At 45.1% G+C, this 17,177-nt stretch overlaps 1 protein-coding gene across 1 annotated transcript in view; it reads right to left on the bottom strand.

Annotated features, from left to right (window-relative positions):
• Positions 1–5,283: 5,283 nt before the first annotated feature.
• rbm18 (RNA binding motif protein 18) overlaps positions 5,284–17,177 on the bottom strand; it is a 15,785-nt gene continuing 3,891 nt past the window's right edge. Inside the window, exons 3-6 of the mRNA XM_061262751.1 lie at positions 14,553–14,679; positions 13,277–13,363; positions 8,010–8,095; positions 5,284–7,738 (exon numbers count right to left, since the gene is read on the bottom strand). Of these exons, the coding sequence (XP_061118735.1) occupies positions 7,579–7,738; positions 8,010–8,095; positions 13,277–13,363; positions 14,553–14,679 (460 nt within the window). The 3' untranslated portion in view covers positions 5,284–7,578. The remainder of the gene's footprint in view (positions 7,739–8,009; positions 8,096–13,276; positions 13,364–14,552; positions 14,680–17,177) is intronic.

Raw genomic sequence — 17,177 nt, 5'->3', positions numbered from 1 at the left:
CATAGTCCCATTTGCAAGGGAAAATACTGGATCAAAGAAAACATCACTGATATAGCAAAAATTGCTCTTGGTTTGTAAGATAGCCAAAGGTTTTTTTATTTTTTTTATTTTGGATACGGTTCTAATTCTACCATAAAATGCAATCTCACCAACGCGATTAACAACTGAGCACTGTCGCCGTGTTGTAATATGCAATGCAATGTAATATAATAATGTAATATATAAGTAAATATGTCGTCTTCAGTTTTAATAATGCACAACCTTTTTAGGGAAAACATACAGTAATATCTAAAATACCCGAAAGGAAAGTCAGCCACAGTCGCGCGCGTGTCTATGTGTATCTGTGCGCGCGCGCGTAGATAAGTGAATATTTCTCATCTGATCGCGCGCACACACCCACAAACCTTGCAGAGGACTAACACTGGTAGTGTGTTTATATTATTAATGAATAGTTTACATTGTTGTTGTTCTTGTTGTTGCTTCTGTTATTATAATATTATTAATAACCAATAATAATAACGTTAATAATCTACCACAAACAAACCATTCATTGTGTGGTTGTCGATTATCATTATTTAAAAAAATACTGAGATCAGTTCAATCAAACTTCTTCATACAGGACGAACAATAACGCGTAGGCTATTCATTTTCGTCAACAGATTACAAAAAAAAGCATATCCTGCTTCCTAATATTTACTGAAACGGTGGTCCATCCATCAACATCATCTCGCGAATTCCAAATTGACGACTGCCATTTGATAGGAATGATAGCACCGAGGAAATACTGTGCCAAAGAATTAATAGCACTGAGCATCACACCAGTTAGTAAGTGAAATTTTAACTCTAATATCTAAATGTAATATGGTATGTGTGCTTATAGGCCTACGTCCCGTCAGGACAATGGGCACCAATGAACACTCGGTGTTAAATCGATTAAGTAGCCTACCTAGTTTCAGGCCTACACTAGGCTATTTTATAAAGTGTTTCTATGATATCCGATTCTATTCTGCAATAAAAAGACACGTATCTGTAAATGGAAGAATGGGCTATAGCAACACCAGTATGTGTCATTTAAACGAAACTCCATCCTTCAAATGGATGTTCCAGAGTTTGAATCCTAAGTGAGCACTAGGCTGCTGAGAGAACTCGCGTTATAATTCACCCGAATGCTCACTGGAATTTAATTTCAATGGCACATGCGGGTGTGTCCATACATCGCTCAGGGTTATACATTTTATCGGTTTAAAAAAAAGAAAAGAAAATGCAACCTTCAACATTCCAATGGAAGTATGAAGAGGAGTGATTACTTCTCTCGTAATTTCAATAAATGCCACATCCTTACCTCTAGCCTAATATGAATAACATTGAAGGACATATAGAAATTATTAAACGTGAATACATCTTTGTAAAGTAGGCTAAGTATTAATCTGGCTTTATTTGACCCGGTGGACATGCGATGCGATAGCTTGGAATATCGGTAAAATCGGCTTCTTTCTGCGAAAGTGCTTCTTGCGGTGCCGCAAATGAAAAGGAAAGACCGGCGGTTCTGCGGTGCCTGCGCTCCAAATTCAGAATGCAAGAGAGCACCTCCGACCGCAGAGACCTTTAGGGCGATAAAGAACACAGCGTTGCAACGTAGCCTAATATTACAGGCTGTATTTATTTAATATTTTTTTGGATGATTTTTCACTGCCTTTTTCTTGAAATTCCCACCTTGCTTTTAAAAAATATATATTTATCGCACTTATACGATAATGTTGTTTGGGCTGCGTGGGTTGTGAGGCTATTTGACAATTAAGGCAGGTGCGCTGGTAGAGTACTGCACTATAAAAGAGTTGTGTCCCAGTTTGAACCATTGACTCAACCATTTGCCCTTCGGCGAGTGCACAATTCATGTGGCAACTGTTGGCTATCTTTCTTGCGAAGTGCAGTGTTACAATAACAAGTGGCTAAAATCAGGTTTCATAGTAGCCAGCTATCACTATTTGTTATAGTTCTAAGACAGATTCTATGAAAATATTACAAAAATATCTGACAGATTTTATTTCATGTTTCATGCAAATATTTCTGAGAAATATTAGTACAAACATTGAATCCACCATTTAAAAAAGTGACACCATACTCTTCATGAAATGATTGCTCATATAAAACCAAAGCTATTTTCAGTACTTTTGAAGTCCATTATTCGCAAGATAATCACATTTTTGAAGATTGAACCCTCTTTATTTTGACAATATTGAGTGTTGAACTTCAGCCAAGATTTCCCCCCCCCCCAAAATGGATATAGAGTACACCTCGTTTTGGAGCCGAACTCTTCATATGTAGGTGGTGTGACTGCAGAGGGCAGTGCAGAGGGGATTCAGCCTCATCTGTGTCCTTATGATCGGGAGGCCCTTCAACAGGACAACAGCAGCACACCTGGGCACTGCTGAATTAAGGACACATTACAGGCTGGACCACGGTCACCACCAACAACGGTTCATGTCTTTCATGGGTGGTCAAACCGTCACCAGGACAGGAGTTACTGTGTGTGTGTGTACAGTGCAAATGCAAGCTGTTACCAGAGAGCATTTCAATGAATATCCACAGTATATGGCATAATCACAAAGGTAAAGTAAAATAATTGTGCTTTACTTGTGTATGCAAAAAATAAAGAAATAAAAAAATAAAAAACATTGCAAAATGATGTTTCTTCCTTTTCAAACGCACCTATCAAGATTACATGTTAATTATCAAGCCTGCCATCTTTTATGTCTGATATATGCTTAAGAGGTCTTCTGTATATTGGCTAATTTCTGGTCAAAACACTTTGTGGGTCTGTTCTCAGCAAGTCTTCTGGCACTCTCAGGTTGCATTAGCATCTCGTTACAGTACAGCACAGCACAGACTGAGGGGCACTGTAAGAGAATCATGTCTTAAATCTTTCCAGTTACAACCTGGAGCATTTCAGACTGCATACAGTCTGCCATAGATTACACATACCCCTCTCCGAGCACAGAAATAAGTGCATGTTAACACTGATTTAATTTGCTACAAGCATCACACAGGCTCCAAATGATGTCATAGTTGGTCTAATAATGTAATTGGTGTAACCATGAGAAGGGGCGTGTCATATTGATATACGTTATGCCACTGTCGAGAAACAGCAGGCGTCAATGTATGGAAAACAAAAGTTCAGCCTAATGTAAACAAGATTCCATAGTGAAATAGTAGAGGAATTTTACATATGTACAAATATTGCTGTATATATTTATCTTTCCATTCAAATGATAGTGGCTCTGTCTAGTTTATCTGATTTATATTTTTACTTAAATCCAACAGCTGCAACAGTATGAATCCCAGATCCATCCAGGCACCTTTGGAAGTATTTTGGCTAAAAACATTTGCTAAATTATTACATTGTACATTTTAATAAATTGAAACTGTATGCTCAGACTGTCTAAACATCTGGTGAATTATTGTTAATGTAAAATATTGTGTACAAGGATGATGAATGAACCAATTTATTCATATCTGTTCATTTCTCATAAAACACACTGTATTTAAGGGTATTCCACAGACATCTACCCCCCTATTTGCATAAATACAATTCAACTAGTATTACAATTATTCTAATTATTAAAATAATAATAATAACAATTAGTATTATTAGTATCATTATTATCTATTATCTATTATCTTGTAATGTAATGTAATCTAAACACTGTATTATGTAAACTATCTCATAGATATATTATACTGTAGAGCAGCGCTACTCAACTCCACCTCCTGCGGGCCGCAGGGTCTACTGGCATTAGCTTCAACCGTGCGCTACACCACCTGATTTCACTAATTATCTTATAATCTGAACCAAGCAGGTAAAATAATGAGTGAAATCAGGTGGTGTAGCGTACGGTCGGAGCGAGTACCTGCAGACACTGCTGCCCGCAGGACGTGGAGTTCAGTAGTGCTGCTGTAGATTATCCAAGAAGTTAGAATATAGGAGGTGTATTGCATAACATAAAAAATATACAAAGTAGGGACTAAGCTCTATTGACATATAGAGTAGAGCATATAGTTGTAGTTATATTCTTCATCGTGAGTAGTCACCATGGCCGTAATTGAGCTGGTCAAAAGTAGGCATTGTAACTCAATGTGAAATCTGTTCACTCCAGTGAAATCTGTTACAAGCAGATGAACTGCAATGAAAGATAAGAATGTTATTGTTGTACATTATTACAGAAGCAAGACAAACCGACAACTCTACTGCTACTGCTACTATTACAAATACACAGTACACACATTCTTTATCCAAGGTTACATGGGAACTGACTGATATATTCTAACATAGGAATTGATATTGATAGACTGATATTCTTAAATAGAAATTGATTTTGATCTTCACACAAGGAAACAAGCAGTCTTGAATCCCAGAGTAATTATGGTTACAACAGCTTTTGAATGTTGAATGGATCACAAGACAAATAAATTGCCCAAAGACAATTTATATCTTATCCTTGCCAAATACTTACTGCAAGCAGCCAAGAACTCAATATGCATAATCAGATTAGATAATGCGACAAGTCATCAGAACGTGTTTGCAAAAGGGCCCCTGTTAAAATGCAGATTATAACCGCACTATTAAAAGAACAGTTTAGTGAGAAATGCGGACAGAAGGATTGCATACCATCGGGACGTCAGAGGCATGGAGGCAGGGAAAATGGCTGACCCACAGGGATGTGTCGGGGCCCACGTCAAGGAATCCCATGGTGTGAGTTACAAGGATTTTAAAAAATAGCCAATTCTACAAGTTATATTAGAATGAAAAAAATAAATATTTGCATTCATGATATAAGAAAGTGAATTTCTATCAGAAAGAAAATAAACAATCTCATTAAGGTTGGGCCTAGAGGTCATGCTTATGAAAATGAGGGGAATTTTGGGCTCTGAGACTCCATAATAATGATGACATGGATTACGTGGATCTCAGTACAGGAAGTGCTTCAGAACATCGCATGCCTACTTGCTGTCCAGTTATTGTGCAGCAGAAATAAAACATCAATCTTACTTCAGCTCTGACTCATGCATATCTCCCAATATAGAAATCTAACAAACTATTAAAGAATACATTTTCAAAGGCCATAAAGCTGTTATCATCTTTCAATTTTCGTCAATACGTTCATGCATGGATAATGTGTGCCTCCAGATCCATTATTTTTGAACCAGTTCAAGAAGGACAGTGACACAACTAAAAACTAACAGAACGGGACATAAAACAATATTCACAAAATGAAAACACGGAGATAGCTTTTTCAGAGTGCCATTTATTATTTACAATATTCTTTTGCATCAATTTGGGATTCCAATGAATATATCTGTGAAAAAGCCTGTATGTCTAAACTTACAATTAGATTTAAAAAATGTGGTATGTGACAGAAGTGTACCTGACTCTCAATGAGCCATTGAACTCTTACACATGCTACTGTGCACAACAGGAAACCCCGATTAATCCTCGTGTATGAACCCAGCAAATATGTCAGAGCAACAAATGCCAGTTATGAGTACGGATAAGCATATTATATACACTCAGCGACCACTTTATTAGGTAGACCTGTACACCAGCTTGTTAATGCAAATATTTAATCAGCCAATCATGTGGCAACAAATAAATACATAAAAGCATGCAGACATGGTCAAGAGGTTCGGCTGTATTTCAGACTAAATGTCATGAACAGGGAAGAAATGTGATCTAAGTGACGATGACGATGGAATGATCGTTAGTGCCAGACAGGGTGGTTTGAGTATCTCAGAAACTGTTGACCTCCTGGGATTTTCACACACAACAGGCTCTAGTTTGCAGAGAATGATGTGAAAAACTAAAACCATCCAGTGAGCAGCAGTTCTACAGGCAAAAATGCGTCGTTAATGAGAAAGAGAAGGGCCAGACTGGTCAAAACTGACAGGAAGGTGACAGTAACTCAAATAACCACACATTACAACAGTGGTAGGCAGAAGAGCATCTCTGAACACACTACGCCTAAAACCTCTCAGTGGAGAGGCTACAGCAGCAGGCAAGACCAAAAAGTCCAAATAAATACCTAATAAAGTGCTCACTGAGTGTGTGTTTAGGCATGGACACTGTGGGTCATATATTGAACTGTGGTACCCTTTCCAATCAATGTGATTTATTGAATGACTGCAATTGTTGAAAATTAGCTAGAGCACCTTAAACTATAATACACATGGTCGTTAGCGCCCTCGCAAAACAATGTAATATGATTACTTGGTACTTACTACAGCCTTGAAACGGTGAACAGAGCCGTCAAACACCCACACGAAACGCCAAAGAACTCAAAAGGCAAAATTATATGGAGGTTTTCACTGTCGAGTTGACCGCCGCAATCACATTCGGATTGAACGATGATTGCTTCTCTGGATATTAGTGGTTTCATTGACCACTAATATCCAGACAACCGTAAGTGTTTTCCAATTACAAGCGTTCAGGCTGCACATTTCCCCTGCGTCCTCAAACTGGTAGTTGAACAGCGTCATGGAGTGTCATGGAGTGAGAGTTTGGTAATATCATGACCACATGTGGGCAGACAAGGGGTATTGTATATTCAGTTTGAAGCAGGACACACACACATCACACAGAAACTGCTAACCAAGTCTGGCCTACTGCGGCACACTGACACGGACTGACGACCACTGACCAAAAGGAAATGAAACGTGACAAGTGTATGAAACGTGTGAGATGTGCATTGGGCAAACAGAATGTTTACTTTCATAATGCAAATCTAATCACCCTGGTTAATGATGCTTACCCATTACAGACTGAAACTCTGGGATATCAAGAAAAATATATTTTAAAACTCTGGGTCTCAAAAGAACCGTGAGTCACCCTGATTTCCTCCTTTTGCCGTGCATAATCCAACACCGTGGATGAGGATGCCGTTTCTTCCGTTTCACTACGGACCAGCACAGGACACGTCCACTGCAGTCACTGTCACGGTCACTGTATTCACAGAGTGGGCATAACAGTCCAGGAAAGCACAGAGAATATACCACACACTCCAGACATTACAGCACTATCAGGGAAAAAAAGCAATGTGCACAAACGCTGATAAACACGAATTAGACCAAAAGAGCAGTGTCACAGGGGCAACGGGAAAGATGTCCGAGAATAGCAAGACATACCTATTAAAACATTCTGGCTAAAGTGGTACAAAACTGGAATACAAAAACCATCCTAAAAATAAAAATCGGTCTACAAAGGACACGGGTAACAAATAAAAAAGCAAAAAATCTCACGGTTAAAAAGCGAACATCGTGCCGGCATCAGAGCCCAAGGTGGCACGATGACTGCCGGACAGCTCTGGGATCTAGAGCCCGACACCGAGGAGGTCCGACCCCCCTCTCTCTCACACACCCCATATATTACAATCTGCCAACGGAACGGAAAGCGCTTTTCAGCGTAAGCTCGTCACGTGCCGGTCCCGTGGCTCCAAACGCAGGAGGCCTTGTGGGAGACGCGGTTCTTCACTGTGACTGCGGAAGGTGGCAGTCGCACTACGGGGACGGGGTGGGGGGGTACGGGCGTCATCGCTTGAACTTGCGGCCGAACTTGCTGTAGGGGGCCTGGCGCTTCTTCTCCGGGGGCTTGTTGTAGAGGTACATGGAGGGGCCGGAGTACTCCTCGTCAGGGTTCTCCTCCATCATCTGCAGTTTGGCCTCGATGGCGCGGATCTTCGCGTTCACGCTGCATGCGGGGAGGGGGGGGGGGGGGAGAATAAAAAGCCACTCGAGTTAGACGTGCAACGCTTTCATCTTCCAGCGTCTGATCTCATCCCCGACCTGCCACCCGCTTCTCAGCAACTCTCTGCTCTCCCACAGAAAATAACAACACTACACGCCATTGTTCTGCAGCGCAGATAAAGGAGGATCAGGGATCAGGGCCTGCCCTCTCGTTTTGTTACGTTAAATCTCGGTTGGCAGAGGAAAAGAGCTGGCTGTTAGACCGCATCACAGACCTGAGGGACGTAGGCATGTCGTCCGCACTGGACGAGGGCTCCAGGCTGGCTGGCATGGCTTTGTCAGTTCTGCACCCGTCAAACTTCTACAGAAACACAATTTAAACAAGAAGATACAAATAAACACAGGCAAGAGGAAGACGAGGAGGAAAGTTGAGAGCAGGGTTGAGGAAAGGGCTACGGGGTTGAGATGGGGAGAGCGTTATGGGGAGTGTTATCGGAGCCCATTCCTCACGGCTGCAGATGTAGGGCTTTGTCCATTCATCTTACGGTCACTTTGTTGGAAAAGAGACCACGGCTCTGCTGCACCAGGCCAATTCCCCTCCCAGATTCAGTCATACGGGAGAAGCACGACGGCACAACATTCACACAGCACTGCTGTTCCACAGAAAGACCACTCACTGCAGTAACAGTGCGGGACGGCAGGAAACGTGTCCATTTTTCACCTATTATCCACGCCTCCATAGCCAATTTCCACACCTAAAGTTGACTTATCTCGTAAAACAACATAAATAAATATTTATTCCTTGATATAGAAAAAAAGAAAAAAAGAAAAAAAAAAGGCTCCTTTTTTCTGAAAGTTTAATGGTCGCATACCGTGCATGTTATTGCTCGTGACATTATACGTAAACACTGATTTGCCAGGAAAACCAGAATCAAATGTGTGACAATTTGATGAACTTAGAAGTTGAACATTGTAAAGGGTCAGCTCCGGTCCCGGACGGAGTCTCTGTAATCCCCTCTCAGACCCCTTTCATGCATCCTCTCCTGTCAGCTTGCCTGGGAACTGTTGTTTCTGGCACAATGTCCTTCTGCTTTTCAGCAGCAGTGTGCAAAACTGCTCCTGGCTGTTTCATGCATAACTTTGTGCAGCAGCACAAACTCAGCCTAAACTCACACCCATTCTTACACACACACACACACACACACACACACACACACACACACACACACACACAGGCGCACACCGACACACACACAGACAGACAGACAGACAGACAGACAGACAGACAGACAGACAGACACAGACACACAGACACACGCACGCACACGCACGCACGCACGCACGCACACACACACACAGACATACACACACACACACCTTTCTGCAGCAGCACAAACTCAGCTGGCCTGTGCTCTGCCTGAACTCTCACACACACACACGCACGCACGCACGCACGCACGCACGCACGCACGCACGCACACACACAGGCACACACGCACGCACGCACACGCACGCACGCACGCACGCACACGCACGCGTACACACACATGCATGCGTGCACGTGTGCACGCACACACACACACACACACACACACACACACACACACACACACACACACACACACACACACACACACACACACACACACACACACACACACACACAGCATCGAGATTATGAAAACATTCCAAAAAATGACGCTCTTAAACACACCAAGTCCCTCACTTCCCATTGCCAGCAGCAGAATTAATTGGGAAAGCATGTTTGTGGGTTGAGCTGCCTGAAATATTAAAACATATGATTCTGTGTAACATTACTCCTGGGCTCAGCCTTGTTTATCAGTAAAGATGAGATCACACAGGTCAGAGTCGGCTGGAAGATCACACTGTGGAATGCAGGGGAATTGCCAGCAATGTTTGGAGATTGACTACGCAAATGAGCTACTTCACTCCCAAAGGGAAACACTAGAAGACGGTTAAGATGGCGGTGCAGACAAAACGGAAGAACAGCCTCCAGCAGTACACAGTGAGACTGAAAACCTTCACCACAGAGGCTGGAGTATGGATGAGATCTTAAATGCGGGGGGTGTCTTAAAGCCAACCAATGCTGACATTTCAGAGCTTCCCCACTTTACACAGACGCACTGGACCAAGAGCACAAACCCCCAGAGCCAGGAATAAGGAGGTACGCAGATAATATTCTCAAAACTACCCGTTCAGACATGCAGACATGCAGATGTTATTTACCACTCAGACATGTTAGGAAATGTGGTTTTAACCATGAGGCCTGGAACCAGGAATGGCTGCTGCCTGTTGTTGTCAACAAGTGTGCGCTGTTAACCTTGACCCGAGTCTGGAGTCCCGTTCCTCTCAGTGGGGCGGTATTCTGGCCCATACAGGATTTCCTCACTCTGCACGGCCGCTGCCTATTCTTAGAGCCGCTCGCTACTGTCCTGACCGTTCTCACTTACTCCAATCACACCCCGCACTCACGAGCTGCACACTCTCAGTAACACCCAGTTTATGAGCTGTACACGGCTACTCACACCCCGCACTCACGAGCTGCACACTCTCAGTAACACCCAGTTTATGAGCTGTACACGGCTACTCACACCCCGCACTCACGAGCTGCACACTCTCAGTAACACCCAGTTTATGAGCTGTACACGGCTACTCACACCCTGCACTCACGAGCTGCACACTCAGTAACACCCAGTTTATGAGCTGTACACGGCTACTCACACCCCGCACTCACGAGCTGCACACTCTCAGTAACACCCAGTTTATGAGCTGTACACGGCTACTCACACCCTGCACTCACGAGCTGCACACTCTCAGTAACACCCAGTTTATGAGCTGTACACGGCTACTCACACCCCGCACTCACGAGCTGCACACTCTCAGTAACACCCAGTTTATGAGCTGTACACGGCTACTCACACCCCGCACTCACGAGCTGCACACTCTCAGTAACACCCAGTTTATGAGCTGTACACGGCTACTCACACCCTGCACTCACGAGCTGCACACTCTCAGTAACACCCAGTTTATGAGCTGTACACGGCTACTCACGCCCCGCACTCACGAGCTGCACACTCTCAGTAACACCCAGTTTATGAGCTGTACACGGCTACTCACACCCCGCACTCACGAGCTGCACACTCTCAGTAACACCCAGTTTATGAGCTGTACACGGCTACTCACACCCCGCACTCACGAGCTGCACACTCTCAGTAACACCCAGTTTATGAGCTGTACACGGCTACTCACACCCCGCACTCACGAGCTGCACACTCTCAGTAACACCCAGTTTATGAGCTGTACACGGCTACTCACACCCCGCACTCACGAGCTGCACACTCTCAGTAACACCCAGTTTATGAGCTGTACACGGCTACTCACACCCCGCACTCACGAGCTGCACACTCTCAGTAACACCCAGTTTATGAGCTGTACACGGCTACTCACACCCCGCACTCACGAGCTGCACACTCAGTAACACCCAGTTTATGAGCTGTACACGGCTACTCACACCCTGCACTCACGAGCTGCACACTCTCAGTAACACCCAGTTTATGAGCTGTACACGGCTACTCACACCCCGCACTCACGAGCTGCACACTCTCAGTAACACCCAGTTTATGAGCTGTACACGGCTACTCACACCCCGCACTCACGAGCTGCACACTCTCAGTAACACCCAGTTTATGAGCTGTACACGGCTACTCACACCCCGCACTCACGAGCTGCACACTCTCAGTAACACCCAGTTTATGAGCTGTACACGGCTACTCACACCCCGCACTCACAAGCTGCACACTCTCAGTAACACCCAGTTTATGAGCTGTACACGGCTACTCACACCCCGCACTCACGAGCTGCACACTCTCAGTAACACCCAGTTTATGAGCTGTACACGGCTACTCACGCCCTGTACGCACAATCCCCACTGAGGTTTTACAACCTAGTAACACCCAGTTTATGAGCTGTACACGGCTACTCACACCCTGCACTCACGAGCTGCACACTCTCAGTAACACCCAGTTTATGAGCTGTACACGGCTACTCACACCCTGCACTCACGAGCTGCACACTCTCAGTAACACCCAGTTTATGAGCTGTACACGGCTACTCACGCACTGTACTCACAATCCCCACTGAAGTTTTACAACCTAGTAACACTGAGTTTATGAGCTATACACAGCTACTCACGCACTGTACTCACAATCCCCACTGAAGTTTTACAACCTAGTAACACTGAGTTTATGAGCTGTACACGGCTACTACCACACTGTACTCACAATCCCCACTGAAGTTTTACAACCTAGTAACACTGAGTTTATGAGCTGTACACGGCTACTCACGCACTGTACTCACAATCCCCACTGAAGTTTTACAACCTAGTAACACTGAGTTTATGAGCTGTACACGGCTACTCACGCACTGTACTCACAATCCCCACTGAAGTTTTACAACCTAGTAACACTGAGTTTATGAGCTGTACACGGCTACTACCACACTGTACTCACAATCCCCACTGAAGTTTTACAACCTAGTAACACTGAGTTTATGAGCTGTACACGGCTACTCACGCACTGTACTCACAATCCCCACTGAAGTTTTACAACCTAGTAACACTGAGTTTATGATCTATACACGGCTACTCACGCACTGTACTCACAATCCCCACTGAAGTTTTACAACCTAGTAACACTGAGTTTATGAGCTGTACACGGCTACTCATGCACTGTACTGAAGTTTCACATCCTCACTAACAATCCTTACTGATGTTTTACACCAATGACAATCACCAATGACACTATTTCTATAGTTATATACATTCACTCCCACACACTATACTGAGGTTACACCCTCACTTAGAATATACTGATGTGCCATTTGAACTGTTTGGGAGAGGAGCCGGCAGTGCCCTGGACAGCACACACACTGTGGGACAGGCAGTGCCCTGGACAGCACACACACTGTGGGACAGGCAGTGCCCTGGACAGCACACACACAGTGGGACAGGCAGTGCCCTGGACAGCACACACACTGTGGGACAGGCTGTGCCCTGGACAGCACACACACTGTGGGACAGGCTGTGCCCTGGACAGCACACACACTGTGGGACAGGCTGTGCCCTGGACAGCACACACACTGTGGGACAGGCTGTGCCCTGGACAGCACACACACTGTGGGACAGGCAGTGCCCTGGACAGCACACACACTGTGGGACAGGCAGTAGACAGCACACACACTGTGGGACAGGCAGTGCCCTGGACAGCACACACACTGTGGGACAGGCAGTGGACAGCACACACACTGTGGGACAGGCAGTGGACAGCACACACACTGTGGGACAGGCAGTGCCCTGGACAGCACACACACTGTGGGACAGGCAGTGCCCTGGACAGCACACACACTGTGGGACAGGCAGTGCCCTGGACAGCACACACACTGTGGGACAGGCAGTGCCCTGGACAGCACACACACTGTGGGACAGGCAGTGCCCTGGACAGCACACACACTGTGGGATATTTACCTTCACCTGGGCATGAGCCCAGCGAACCACAAGCTTCTTCGACAAGGCCAGCTTCCCATTCAAGCACTGGATCGCTCGCTCTGCCTCCTGCAGGAAAGTGTCGCCATCAGCATCATCACCATCCTCATCATCAATCACCAGCATACAGTCATCATCAATCACCAGCATACAGTCAATTCTAAGAAAATGAATTCATTCACATTTTTTTAGTTTTTCTATCAATGAGGAATGCCCAATAACAATTAGAAGCCCAAACCTCCTCTGAGGCTAGTGCTTTGCACTGAGGGATGCTGAACCAGCGGCTCCACCTCACTCTCCAGCCCAGCAGCTAAGCCACACAGCCTCTGGAGGCCTGTACGTAGTGGGGCAGAGAGCAGAGAATTCCCCGCCGACTACCACCCTGAACTTCCCCTGGAGATAACACTTTCAGAAGGGGACTGTCCACCAAGGAGACAGCAGTTTCTTTAGATACAGTTCAGTGGTGTCCCTGATATTTCTACATCAGGAACATGGAACATTCTGCCGGCAGTTTGATCCAACATGAGGGATGTAGACTGAGTAACGTGATTCAGAGACCATATTCTCTCTCATGCGCCTAGTCACAGCTCCCAGAAAACAGGATGCTAAAACCTGAGAACCATGTTATTCTGCATGAGACTGCAGTCTCAGATTAATATGACAAAGGTTCCCTATCCATGGGATTCCAGAAATCAATTTCTGGCTGGCTGTGTGCATGCCGGTTTTTTCACTTCTATTTTATTACTTCAATTTTCCCGATTATTCTGAATATTTTTCGAAGTACCACATCCGGAGATTATACTTTTGCCTTACAGTAAAACACAATTTTCAGTGCAATGTACTGTTGGAAATGCACAGAAGAAAATTGGACCAATTAACTGGGAATTTGTTGGAACAAAAGCCAGCATGCTAATCTAATTACTTGCCAGACTTTTAAAGATGGAGCGGAAACGTTACTTTCTGTATGAAGCCGCTTGAAACACTGCGCCTGTTTAGACCAAATATAAATACTGGATAGAAACACATTTGTTTAGTCTGGCAGCTCTTAAAATGAAAGATCTTCATAGTCTGTTGCTCACAGAGTAACTGTGATTCTGCTGTGCATCACAGTTAGCATATCCATAATATTCAGAACAAAAGAATATTCAGGCCAAAAAAAACCCCAAACATTCAGCAACAAAGAACGTACTAGAAAGACAAGGACGTACACGATGCATTAAAAACTCTTTATTGTCAAAGGTCAGAAGTAGAAGCCTACCTCTTTAGTCTGGAAGTTGACAAAACAGTACCCCCTGGGTTGGCCCTCCAGGGGGCCGGACTTGTGGAAGAGGAAGTCGAACTGCTTCACCTTGCCAAACCTCTCCAGGAGCTTCACCAGGTGGTACCTGCGAGGAAAGACACGCAGGACTTCTCAATCTCAATCCACAGATATGCTGCCGCAAAATTTCACTGCTGACGACACTCTGATCCTTCTCAAATAAACGGTTATGCGAAACAGAGAAGTGCTATGCACTCACAACGCGATGAGATATGAAATAACACGGAGCAGGGCTCCTCGCGCCATGTGTCAAACCCTAATTGGAATGACAGGGTTTTTACACCTTTGAGCGGTAATAAATCTTTTAATAACACAATAAGGAGGATACAGCGAGAGGACAATGAGAAAATAAAGAGGAGGAAGTTTGAATTCCCACCAGAGCTTAATTCAAGAAAAACATTTACAACTGCGAACTGCATTAGAGCCGCTGCAGCATTCGCCGGCCAATGAGAATCGTGGGAATTGAAACATGCCCCCGCCCCTTCTGCCAACCGCCGTCACCGTGGAAGCCACCATTCACTGCCAATGAAATATTCTAAACACTCCGCTATGGAAGTGCTCCCCTGTGAGACGTGTCCTATGACTGTGTATGGCCGCGTATGTTCTGGAATCGCCGTGACGACGCGCGCTATTGCCGTTTACTCCCCCCCCCCCCCCCCCCCCGACAGTATCGGAGACTCTCAGGAGTGGAAACGGCCCTTGTGTTGGAGGTGACACAACGTTACTCAACCCTAAATACCGCTGCTGCGAAACGCAGCACATGAGGAGCCTTGCACAACACTGAGCTCTGACCCTGCTCACATCAACGCTAATGACGGATTGGTGTTAAGAGAGCCAGTAAAAGCCAGCTTTTGTTAGAATTTGCTAGAACTTTCACGCTGGCCAGAGGGACAACAATATATGAAAAGCATTCGCAAATTACAGGGCTGGCCAATGAATGGAAGAAACACGCCTGGCTATAAGGCCAAGAGGATCACGCAGAAAACCAGAGCCCACGTGTTGGTGCATATTACACCGGAGGGCTTTATGGCTCTTCTGCCAGAGAACAAGGTGAGCAGAACCTGGACATTACCACACTGCACACAGGAGAGCATGGTACACTCCATACTTCAGCTGCTGCCATGGTCGTTTTTTTTATTGTGTAGTATAGTCAGGAGAATGCAGCAAACAGGCCTGTGGTAAGACCTGACCACCAGTTCAATAGCACAGTCAAGCTGTTCATTAAATGAATACACAGCAAATGCACCAATTTATTACCAGAGATAAAGTGGAAAATACTCATATAAAGGTCAAGGGTGACTATGCTAATCTGGAAATGTGATCATACTCATTGATCGACTGCTCTGTTTAATAGAGCAATAAGACATTAAGTAAACATAAACAGACAAATTAGATCTATAATATAAATATCCCTTTGCGCCAAGACTGTCCATTGAACAAAATAATGGCTGTATTACGTGACCTTGGAGTGACACAACAGCAGGGACCTATCAATGACAATAATCCGGGGAATTTGTTATTTTTCCTGAGTGACAATCGGGGGGCAGGCTGGGAATAGGCTTGTGTAAGTGTCGGAGAGGTCGTTGGGATTGCCTTATTGTTTTGGCCGGGGCTATTTTTAATCCTGGAAAGGTATGAACGGGGGGTCCTGGAGGCTGTATTAATGCCTTCCCCTCGCCTCCCTGGGGCTTTCTCCAAGGAGCATTTCTCACTTTCCCAGACTCCACCCCTCCCGCCCGAGAATGGAAGCTCTTCCTGTAATGGCGCAGATTGAGGAATTGATAGTGGCTGATGTACAGAATCCACTTCTGCCTTTAAACAGACCACAATGTGCCTCTCAAGGGGCCCATTAAGATAGCTGGAGAAATGGTGTGGAGGAGTGGCCTCTTGACTCGAGGGTGTTCTGTGAAAGCGCGGAGCTCGAGCCAAGGAAGCCGTGTGCCAAGGTGCAGACAGCAGCCCTGCTTAACCTCCCGCGGTGGCCTCAAGGCTACCCCGCGCGTACGCCACCCTGATATAATCTGCTCATCCAGTCGCCGCTGAGGTCCCGCAATACCGCGTACACAAAGATACAGCAGCGCAACAGCCCAAAACCCAGAGACGCTACTTCATCATACTCACTACTTTTTAATCTCCATTTTATTCTTCCCTGATTGGAATGCGGTTCTAACTTGGGGCTCATCTCACTGACGCACACTGATTTCAGAGCGTGCGGAGCGGTAAACGCTTCCTTTGTATGATGTGGAGCCAACCAGCCCTGCTTTATTCTGAGGGCAGGCAGCAGCCACCTGATTGAGCATTGAGCCGCACAATGAGCCGGGGAGTTATGAGGTTATTATGGCCAATTATGCAGCACACCACGAGGCCCTCTTCCACGGTCGGGATAGGCGCAGTGAGGATCTGATTCCGTGGAGTGAATCGCTGTTGAGAGCTTCAGCCATTTAACCAACCCAGTTGTTTTTTTTTTTCGCCTCCAAAATATCAATGGTTTTACATATGAAAATGAAGTTCATCATATCAGTAAAACTCTGTTGCACTTTTCACTTATACAGCTCATTAACTCCA

This window comes from Conger conger, chromosome 12 (genome assembly GCF_963514075.1).
Source record: "Conger conger chromosome 12, fConCon1.1, whole genome shotgun sequence".
Taxonomy (NCBI): Eukaryota; Metazoa; Chordata; class Actinopteri; order Anguilliformes; family Congridae; genus Conger; species Conger conger.
This window is presented reverse-complemented; position numbering and strand designations above follow the sequence as displayed.